Source organism: Colossoma macropomum, unplaced genomic scaffold, assembly GCF_904425465.1.
Source record: "Colossoma macropomum unplaced genomic scaffold, Colossoma_macropomum, whole genome shotgun sequence".
Lineage (NCBI taxonomy): Eukaryota > Metazoa > Chordata > Actinopteri > Characiformes > Serrasalmidae > Colossoma > Colossoma macropomum.
Window position 1 is genome coordinate 26,200,822 of NW_023494802.1, and position 12,155 is coordinate 26,212,976.

The 12,155-nt window shown below is 37.2% G+C and overlaps 1 protein-coding gene across 1 annotated transcript in view; it reads right to left on the reverse strand.

The window, feature by feature from the left end:
- Window positions 1-8,422, reverse strand: part of rapgef3 (Rap guanine nucleotide exchange factor (GEF) 3) — a 62,143-nt gene extending 53,721 nt beyond the window's left edge. The window contains exon 1 of the mRNA XM_036591704.1: window positions 8,244-8,422. Coding sequence (XP_036447597.1) covers window positions 8,244-8,328 — 85 coding nt within the window. The 5' untranslated portion in view covers window positions 8,329-8,422. The remainder of the gene's footprint in view (window positions 1-8,243) is intronic.
- Window positions 8,423-12,155: the final 3,733 nt, after the last annotated feature.

Sequence of the window (12,155 nt, forward strand, 5' to 3'; positions counted from 1 at the left end):
TGACACAGAAGTAATCTTACTTATACTTTTACTGTACATCTTTGCGTACTTTCCAATTGATTTCTGTCATGTTTTATGAGAATACAGAGGTAAAAAAAAAAACACAGGAAAAAGCTGTTATCCATGTGGCCTCGTCTTCTATTAAGTCCATCATAATGTATTACTCCAACATAGATACCAGCAGTTATCATTGGAGAGTAATTATTAACAGCCTGATTAGCTTTGACAGAAATATTGTAAATCCTTCCTGTTTTACAGGAGAGACAAACATAGAGACTAAGTTCAGGCTTCACAATTGCTGCTGCTACTGTTTTTTACTGCGGAATGCACTTTTGTTTTTTTTATTTTTTATAGAGAACACTATATCATACAGTGTCAGAAACCACATAAGCCAGTTTATTTAGAGATTACTTAACAACTTCACAACTTGACAAGCTAATTGATTAGGTATAACCTTCCGTTACTTGCTAGCTACATCAGCCTCATAGCTCCAGTGTAAAACTAAAGAAGCAAATGCTGACCACCAAACATGTCTTGACTGATCAGCGCTATTAGGGGTAAGTGCAAAATTATGAACATTTGATTTTTAGCCAAATCATTGTGTTAAACAGTGACTCCCTGTTGTGTCTTTGTGGATCCCACATGTATGTGTACACGTACACACACATACACACAAATACACACACACACACATACACACACACACACACACACACACACACACACACACACCACCTGTTTCCCACCTCCCACTGTTTGCTGTGCCCACCCTTCCTTTAGGCTTCTCTCCTTCTGCCTTCCACCAGCCTCCCACCAGGGAGCACAAAACATTTCCCCAAATCCCCAGAGTGTGTTTTTTCTCTGCATGGCAGAATTCCTATAACAGACCAAAAGCACTACCTACTGAAACAAACAACTTTCTAAAATAGCAGCAACTGCAGAGGCAAAGGCTGCCAGTTGTTACAAAAAAAAAAAAGACTTTTCTGTACCCCTGACAGACGCCTCGCCGGAGGGTGCGGAGGAAGAGATGGGACTCACACACACACACACACACACACACACACACACACACACACATTTGTGAAATGTCAGGAACTAGGATCATAAGTGGCAGAAATTGTGGTTTTACTTGTAAAAACGCTATATAACACTATGATAATACAAACATACCAATTCAGTAAAAATAACAATTATTTCTTGTTTTTTGTTTTTGTAGTTGAGATGGAAGCTGGTTGGAAGAACAATTTAGTTCCTGACTTCTGCTAGCCATCGCATGGTTTTTCAAATCTATCAGCAGCACACTTGACTTGACTTAAAGAAGCACTGATATAACAAACTAAGTATTGAATTGCAATACATGTCAAGCTGCCATGAGGAGAGGGTTGGAAATGATTAAATGAAAAACATTTATATACATTAAATAGATGCATACAATATTCCTTATTGCATTAGTTATGTGCTTGTGTATACACACACACACACACATACACACACACACACACACACATGGTCACATGCAAAGGTTTGGGTGCCCCTGGTCAATTTGTTAAAAGAAGTACACATTCTCTACAGAAAACATACTTCTGCACATTTTACTGCATACTACTGTACTGAATTTAACATTTTGGGAGAAAAAAGTTACCTGCACAAAGGTTCCAGTGTTTTCACTCAGAAATTAAAAAAAAAAAACTTTAACCCCTTAAATGGCCAGAGCCCATTGGCAGGCTGAAGGTTACATAACCTAAGAATAGCTTTTTTCACTAAAGTCCTTGTAGTTACTGAATAATAAGCCTTAGTATATTGTAAACCTGAGATACATGGGGTTAACATTATACAACTAAGCATTAATACAGTAAAAGATTTCTCTTAATAAAGTTACCGATACACAAGTTTGGTTCCTGACTTTTTGATGCACTCCAGCTATTGCATGAATTTGTTAAAGACTGAAAAGCTGAGCTGGCTGAAGCCACTGAAAAGTGGCCAGTGTATCTTTGGTTTTGGTTTAAGTTTGTATTCATTTGGTGTGTAATTAAAGGAACATGGCTGCTGCAGCCCTGAACCCTGCCTCCAGCGTCCTCCTTGAGCCCAGGGTAGCACATGCCGTGCTACACACTCATATAAAATTACAATGTATTGTTTATTTGCATTTATTTTTGTGTGTGTTTTTCAACATAAACTTGTTTATTGCCCAGATAAACAGATTTACATATCAGTTTATTAGATGCCTAACACATATGGACAGTATTGTACGTAATGTAATTTATGTAATAAGAATTTTGTTTACCTTTATGCAATAAGGATTTTCTCAGCCCAATCCTAAACCTAACCCTAATTAATCTCAGTAACCAAAAAGAAATGGGACCAACCTGATACCAAGTTTTAATATTGGGCTGATATCAGGAGAAAATACTTTACTGGTTATGTAGCCTGAAATAGCACATGCTCACATTATGTCATATGATGTTGTTAGCTGGGTGTTTCTTCCTGTGGGGTAGTAGAGTGTTTAAGTAGTTTGACCATGATAGCTACTTTTAGATGCTCATAACTTAAGCGATATACCTAAAAACAGCTAATTTCAAAGCTTAGTAGTTTTTAAAGAGAAAATGAAGGATTGATGTTGGATGATGCTCAAGGTTTCAATATCAGTACTGGTATCAGAAAAGAAGGTGGTGTTGTGTCATCTCTAGTTTCTGTACGCTCAGATTTAAACAGTGAAAACAAGCACTTTATAAAGTCCAGACCATTTTGTTGGTTTTGTTGGACCATTTTGCTGGTTCGCTATACTACACACATTTATTTACACTCACAAACATGTGCGTCCATGTGCTTCTTGTGTTCTCACACACGTTCACACACTCAAAATTCACACATTCACACATTTCCCACACATCACCCCATAAACAACTCAACAGAACTTACCGATGCTGCCTTTCTTCCGCCTAAATAGAAGCTGTTTCAGTAAGGAATACATCCTAACTCTTTCACATGTCCTGGCCAGTGCCTAGGGCCTCAGAGAGGCAGCTGAAGCTTAGCCACTGAAGCTGACTCTGCCTTCTGCCTTCTATCTCTGCACGCAGCCCAGAGTGTGCTCTTTCCCTCTGTGTGTGTGTGAGAGTCATAGTGAAAAAGCCTTAGGAATCCAGTCTTCCCGCTCGTGACCTCCATGCAGTAATGTCAACCCTGTGCTTTGGCTTTGATAAGCAAAACCACAAAATAACCTCAGATCAGATAGCTTCACTAAGATAGACTATTATTGTCTGTTGTCTTTTGAGTAAGTTGCTGTGCAACATGTCAGAAACCTGAGCTGTTAAAAAAGGGGTTTTACGTGCAGGGCCCAGGAGACATGAGGTTTAATTTTTGATCTAATTTTGAGACACAAGTAGTGCATGTTTTCATGCATTAAAGACTTAAATTAATTCATGCTTGATCCTCGTTCACATAACTACATAATGTATTAGTTTCACAGCAGTTACTGAATAACTTGTAGTAGTTACTGAATAATCCGTAGCAGCTATTGAATAATGGTATGGAAAAGGATGGTAATAATTAAAACATATACATAGTTACATGTAATCAAGACAATTTTTACAATTTTGTATTTTTTTTTAAGCATTCATAAATGATAACACTTTCTACTTAAGGACACTTGTAAGGATATTAGTCATTTTAGTCATATTATATTAGGATTTTATGTGGGTGACATCATATTTGATTTATTAGCTTTAGCATTTTATTTTTAATGCCTCTAAACGCTACCTCACAGAAAGCTAAACCAAACATGAAATGGTTACGAATACACTGATTCATGATACATTATTTTACGGTAGTTTTAAAGTAAGGGGTTGGTCTCAATCATATTTTTTTTAATCAATTCCTGGAAGAGGGGTATAAAAGCTCTGTAGAGTACTATTGTAAAGAAATTCAAGTCAGTATCTTTCTCTATAATATCTATCATTTCACATCAAACCATTCTGAATGGGTGATTGGATCTTTGTTTACTTCCCACCAGTTGAATTTGTAGTGTCCATATCAGAAAGCTGAATATTTTTTTTTAAATCCATTCATATGGATAAAAAGCAGGTTTCCGTTAATTAATCATATTAATTTAAAACTTTGCTTTTTAGTCACATGGGGTTTCTAATTTTAATAAGCCAACAGAAAATGCAAGTCTCTTTAACCTAGGTATGTCTGCAAAAAAAATAATCAATTTAGACCAATCAGAACAAGTTGTGTGACATTTTAAGATTAATAACTGAATAATGAGTCTGACGCTATAAGTCTATTTATTTGATTTAACTAAAATATGTTGGCATTAATTGCTGTGCCATGTGTAACAAAGTCCATATTCACTTTATTGACTTTATTTGATTGAAATGTCTGGTATAATTAATTAAGCTCATACATTTATTTTTTTCAGTGAAGCATTTAATGCAGTTTTTTTCCTCATCCAAAAAATTGAGAATACATTCAAACAAATTCAGACAGTTATCATTGAGAACTGAGAAACAAGATTCAAGGAAAACAAGGGAATAAGTAAGTAAGATAATATCATGGATAACCGGTTAAGTTAGTGGTGAACTAATCTCATGGGACAGTTCAAGAGATTAATAAAAACCTTCACTGCAGAAGAAAAAGGGACCCTTGTTAACATTGAGTAAGTGTCCATTTAGGCACAGTCTAAAAATAGTATGGAATACTTGGCTGCTAACTGCCATCTAGTGTGTGTCTGTAGATACTGCAAGATACGTCCTTCCATTAGCACCCAGTGGTCATTAATTAGAGACCTACTTCCCTGCAGAGTTTAGCTCCAACCTACATCTAATATGCTGCCCCCTTTCCTAACCCTAATGCATCTGATTCAGCCTATAAGGGTTCTCTAATGACAATTAACATTAAAATGACCAGGACTCACTTGCAGGTCCTAAGTTTTACGCACTTTTATAACCTAGGAATACGTCAGCCAGTTTGCATTGTAGTCTGAGTAGTCACTGAGTAATATGCTTGGAATTTCAAGGAGTTAATTATCTGGAGCAAGTGTGGCACATTGGGGTTGGAACAAGACTCTGCAGGAAGGCCAAGGTTGGTGACAACAGTATTAGAGGCTATATCACAGTGATTTTATAAATGGTGTTTAGGGTTCATTCTCACTGGTCTGTCATGCCAAAGCCTTGTAACTCCATTGTTTTGATATCTTTTTACAACATTTGAAAATGCAGAAGCCCTTGCATGGACATTTCATTATGAATCATCCATCCATCCATCATCTAAACCGCTTATCCTTCTGGGTCGCGGTGGGGTGCTGGAGCCTATCCCAGCTGTCATTGGGCGGAAGGCAGGATACACCCTGGACAGGTCGCCAGTCCATCGCAGGGCAGACAGACAGACATACACATTCACACACACACTCACACTCACACCTAGGGGCAGTTTAGCATGTCCAATTGAAACTGAACTGAAAGCCAATTTGTTTTAAATTCATAGTTCATGGTACAAACACACTATAAAGCTGTATAATTGTGGTGCTGCATAGCCCTGATGTAACCCACTGTCATGTTGTGATCTCATACAGATTTCTCTGACCACCAAAAAAGGTAGCCAGGTAAGGGCACACCAAATATTTGTGCTCAGGGGCCTCTGGGATGGCATCAATACCACAGTAGTCCTCATGTACTGGGATCAAATTCATGACATCTTGCATCCTATGGCCATGTATTCTGGCCTCTTGGAGCACACCAACAAAACACCACTCTTGTAATGAACTGGGATCAAACCTATGACCTCTTGGGCTATAGCCATGTTATAGGACTGTTAAGATACCACACATTTTGCAGTTTAGTATTGGTTCATTTAACTAGTCCGAGTCTTCGTACAATTGACCATGTATGACTTTGTGTGTTGGACTGAAAACCTACAGCCTCACTGGCCACTTACAAACAACTCTGGACATCCCTGGTCTAAGCATTAGCTCTATCACCAGGAGATGTGATGCCACAGTTATCTGTAACCAGGATTCTAAGACAGCATTATTGGCCTTGTTCTCCCTGGGTGGGTCGGATAGCCCTCCCTCTCCCCAGTCAGTCTGTGCAATGCAAGCCACATGAGCATGTGTTAGCTGAACAGAATTAGCAGTTTGTGTTCTCCTCCAAACATGTTGAGCTGTCCAATTATGTTGTGTAAAGGCCTATTCAAGCTGGATTAATTTTACCAAGGTCAGTTAATGTAATTTGCAATGGATCTAACCTATTGATTCATACAGGTATGTGTAATTTCTCAAAATAGCCTGGCATTTCATAGCCCAGACATTCATTTCAGTGTAAAATCAGAAAGAAATGTAACCAAACAAGCCAACAACAAAAGCAAACTTCCAGTTAACACCAGACAGAATAAAATTAGGCCAGTAAAAAGAGGGCTCACTTAACTTAACAAACACTGCCCAACAGGATGGAAATTGCCCTGCCTTATGAAATGTTCCTTCAGATATTTAATTTCATTCTCCTTCTAATAAGGCAATCAGAAAAAATGCTGTACAATGCAATACTCCTGTTTTGAACTTTGCCAAGAGCTTACGATTACCTATACTTACCATATGTACGTGGCAGATTTATACTGGATTAAAATCTCATTAGTAATCACTCAAATACAGTACCTCCCCAGGTAAAACTAAATCAGCTCAAATAGGGCTTTAGCTGCAGTTTGAAAAGATGCAATGGTTGGATTCAAGTGTCTCAGAGAAGGCATGTGCAAGCCTTTACCCTTCCAATTTAGTTGCATCGTGTGACAAGGGGAGACCTTGCCAGCAGGTGGAATTGGCAATGTCTGATTATCAGTGAGAAAATGTGGTAAAAAATCCAAAAAATAAATAAATGTTTTGCCTTACAATTTTAGAGACATAAAGTTTTGTTTTGACAAATAGTCAGGGCTGCTGGGCAGTTGGGGTGAAGATCAGTCAGAGTGTTTCTATTTATTTATACTTTATCTAATTGCGACTAGCTTTCAAAAAGAAAATTGAGGCAAATTTACTTTTTCTTTTATGTGTATGTGTGTGTGTACACACAGTTCCTGTGGGAGAGGGAGTGGGATTTCCTGCAGCACATCACCGCCCTGCTGGAATGTACTCACTTTGCTGAGTCTCAGTGCTATTAGCAGCATTAATATCACACAAACACACATGCAAAGATCCATTATCAAACTTGAAGCCACACATACCTAAAAAAGGACGAATGTACCTGTGCTAGAACAGCTTGTGCACACAAATGCTTGTAAATCCGTTCATAAATCCACCTACACTTCATCTTTTCCTTCCCTTTCCAACTGACATTACATTTATGTGAACTGAGCAGTAGAAATGATGAGAAAAGAGAAAAATAAAGAGAGAGATATGGTGGGAATCAAAAGCCTGACACCACATTGAATTTTTTTAATGTAAATCGGGAAGTAAAAAACAGAAAGTAGTTTTATAATGAGAAATGAGGGGAGAAGGGGGGATCACTGCTATCTGTGTCTCTTTCAGCCTTTCACATGCAAACATACACACTGACCTACATTGTTTCCTGTCTTTAGAGCCTGATGTAATGCTCTTTCACTTCTACCATCTCTCAACAATAACTGACTGTTATACCGATGCAAAACACAAAAAAGTAATACATTGCTTTTGCTTAATTCAAATGTGCACATAATTTACCCAGGATAAAGTATATTACATCAAACATTGTCACATACATTTGACAAGACCAAGGGTGTTCAACTCTTGCCTTGCAGGGCCAGTGCTCCTCACAGTTAGGTAACCCAAACCTGGCAAAATTCACACACTAAACATCACATACATCAACCATAGTCAAATGTAAGTAAGCTGAATGATAAAATTAGGTAAATGTAATAGCCTATGCTTTATTCATGTGGGAATTATGTACACATTTGAATCGAGTAAATTCAGTGCATCACTTCTGAAGTGCAGATCTTTGGAAAGTCATACTGCACCAATCAAGTTGGTAAATATCACCTTGTTGATCACAACGCAGAAGATTCAAAAATAAAATGCTGATTTTTAACCCTTATACCTGTATAAGGCCTCACTTTCACAACCATTCATAGTAGTTAATGTATAATAAGCCTTAAGATTAATTACAGAATAATACGCCCATGGTTTAAGAAGCCAAAAGCTACTATTTTCAAGACGTAGTTTAAGGTGAAATGCTGAAATAATTATTGCCTAGGTAAATGATGTGGTTTATAAGCACACTTACTTGTTGTGACTCTGTCAGGTGCACTTCTTCTTTGCTCTGTTATGTTCTTCCCCCTGTTAGTTAACCTGGACTCCTCTTCGTCCATAATTTTTTAGCCTCTCTTTCTCTTTCTCTCTCTCTCTCTCTCTGTCACTTTCTATGCTTTTGCTTTGCTGTTTAATAGAGAGTCAAGAGGATGCATCTGAGTTTAGATTTCTGTTGAGTGAGTGCGAGTAAGACATTTGCCAACTTCCTGTCGCTTTCTGATTGGACATGTGAAATGACTCCTGGGGCTGTGTGCATGCATGCATGCATGTGTGTGTGAGTGTGTGTGTGTGAAAAAATATATAATGGATTACATTTATTTGATTCAAAAGTATACATCATTTCCATATGAGTAAAATATATTACATCAGCACAGTTGTCATTACTTTTACTAAAACAATAAAATTAGAATGAAAACAAATAAAGAAATTGACAATACAATTCGATTTGAGCTTAACCTTTTACAAACTTCCTCATGGAAGCCCAGTATTTGTAATTTCTTTCCAGAACCTAGTTTCGCTAACCAGTCCTTCATTAACCTTATCTAGATTACTGTACCAGTACTGGCACACTGCTGTTAAAGCGTTTTCTTCTGGTTTTTTATTCATAATTTTTTTGCAACATAAGCACTGAATAAGCACATGCTAGCAAATCTGAGGGTCCTCACCTTCAAAGCTACCCACAGAAACATCATAATCCAAAACATGTGGTCTTGATAACACATCAAGAGTCAGAGATCAGTTTAGAGATCTGAGTCAGGCAGAACTAAACTCCTCCATTCTAGCCTCTGTTGCTCTGTGTCAGTAATACAATTATACAATTACAATTACTAATACAATCATACAGCTATTCTGACAGTTGTGCAAAAAAACATGAGTGTTACCTTTTAAATGAGACCAAGATCATTACTGTTGCCCAAAGTATGTGGGAACAGTGCTCCTTTTACTTTAGGTATGCCATTTCATGCAAAAATGGGGCAGCAGTTAACAGGTTCAATTAAATTAAATAAAGTGTGCTGGCAATGGAATTGAACAAATCAATGCAATGGCTGGAGAGGAGGAGTGAGGAACCAAGTTTGCTCTCTTTTAACTACATTCTTCTAAAAAAGATCTATAACTTTCTAAAAAAATGACTATAATTTAATTGTAACACGAGTCCACTTAATTACAGTTAATTACAATTAAATATAATTACAGTAAATGTACCACTTGTTACATTTACTGTAATTATATTTATTTTTATGTATTCTTAAATTATATGATGTTTGTACAAAAACATACTTACGGCCAAATACATAGCGTTAAACAATGTTGTTGGGTGACTTCTGCACATTATTGCAGAGTACTGTATTAAATATGTGTATTATTGTTTATTGTTTGCCTTTTTAATGTTTGTTGTGGACTAATACACACACAGGGTTGTAAATCCAAATACCACCAACACTCTTGGATGGCAATAAAAACCTTGAATTTTGAAGGTAATAGTGCTGTGCACAAGTCAGAGACCATCCTACATCTATTTTTTATATATTTCTGAGCAGATTAGACATGATAAACCATTTGCATAAGAAAGGGTTAAATTCAAATGAAAATAAGTGAAAAAAACAGGGGTTTCCAGCACAGGACTACTAAAAGGTCATTAAGAGTGAAGGTGGGACTCTTAGCGAACATACAAGACTTGGTAGACCAACAAAACTGTCACCATCAGATAAACAGTAAAGCTTTCATCTTTGAGAGATGAAAATCAGGCCCTACTCTTTCTTCAGATCTGAAAAAATCCACAGGTGCTTCTGTTCATCCTACCACTGTAAAAAACAATTTTCCAAAAATTGCAAATCAAAGAAGGTGCTGGTGTTTTCAGCACAATGGACTCGGAACACATTGAAAGTGTTGGGATTACTTAGCAGCATGAAATGCAACAAACTTCTAAGGCTGAATTTTGGAGGTGTGGAAAAATATTCATGTTCATTTCTTTGAAAAACTGAAAGCAACTTTCGCACAAAGAATGGAAATTGTAATAAAGGCAAAGTGTGGATGCATTGAACATTGGAAAATGTGTGATCATATTTATTTGTTCAGAATTTTGTGCAATTTACTGATAAAGATATGTTTTTCTCCTGACACTGAAAATTGAATAATTCGTATTTACTGGCCATTTTGACTGGAAATTGAATAACTGAAGGGTTTGAGTACTGTATATTTTAGTCATGAGGAAATGAGGTTAACATTTGAACCAAGTAAATTCAATCTAGCACTTTTTTCAGTCTTTATGTGCGCCCTCAGAGGTTTGTCCCATCTTGACCTCATGCCCTGTAGTAACTAAGGGAAGCAGGGCCAAGGCACATCTGTGTGCCCCTCTGTACACACACACACATACACTCCCCTCTGGGCCTTCAACCTGCTCACATGTGCGGAGCAGCATCCATCCATGTGCTGTTAAAAATGCTCTCCATCACGCGGCACTCACATTCATTGATTATAGAGTGTCATATTGACAAATGCGTTTTTAACAATCTGCGCTTGTTACGTGACTTGGGACAGATTTGGTGTCTGAGGACTAAATGGTCATGTTTTTATCACAATCAGAAAGTCACTGAGTATTATGTGCAAACTTGCCATCAGCTGTCCTCATTACATTGCTCAATTAAAGTTTTAAGTGAAGTAGAAGTTTCTGTTTCTGGTGAGCAGATGCTTTTGCTTGTGGAGGATGAGCATGAACATATATCAGGGTTTGGGTTTTCTAACAGTGAAGGCATAATTCTTTTGCATGTCACAGTGTGTTCATCAGGTGACTTTGTGTTGCAGGCCACTAACAGCTGTTTAACTGTTGTGTAACAAAGTGTAAATTTGTTGGGTCTCCCTTCAGACACTCTACACCATACAGTACATTAAAGGGGAATTCCACCCATTATTTTACATTGCTGCCTAATTAAATGGTTGAAATGTACACAAAGTCATTCAGAGTTGTTTGATATGAAATGGTGTTTTGCAAGGAAACTCAGATTTCTTTACAATGGTGATGGTAGGAACTAGGTGTCATGATGTATACAGCACAAATATAGCCATTTCATTTACCTTCCAAACTGTCCAGTGAACCTACACATGTCTTCTGAATTTTCATATGTATTGTTGATCATGGTAATATAGAGGTAAATCTAAAAAAGCTTTCTTTAAGGACTATTTTACCATACAATGCCCTGCATATACCTCTCCACTATGAATGAATTAAACCAAAACCTTATCTCAGAACTACTCTGAAATAATGTGTTAGGCAACAGGCAGTATATTCATAACCATTTCATGTAATAACTTACTGTAACTAGCTTGTAGCTGTTAGACACATTAAACACTTCAAATGTTTGGTTCCTTGCACCATCACAGTAAACAAATTCTGTTTTGGCACATTTCTGAAGAATTAAGCATTTCACATCAAACCCTGCTGAACAATTAATTAAATCTTAATTATTTAATTATGCAGAAATGTAGAAAAATCTGGGGAATTTCTCATTTAAGGTAGTCTGAATGAACCGAACAGGACGTACATCAGTGTAGGCTATGCCTCAATAGGCGTCTTATTTGGATTTTCTGCTTTTATCGTTTGGAACGTGGTTTACTGGCAGCCATGGACGGCGGCGATGGGCGGGTTATCAGGTACTAAACAACTGCCAGAGAATTTGGGTTTTTATGCTCAGTTTGCTAATAATGTTAGGAAACATCATGACATTTGCCTGTAAAACAAACCCTTCTGTTATATTCGTTCACCAGTAACACTTACTGAGTTATTCATTTTAACTTATTATTCGGTAACTTCAAAAAATTATTCTGTATGAAACTATATATTGATTATATAGTAATGAGAGTTAAGAACAAAGTGTGGGCCTTCATACAG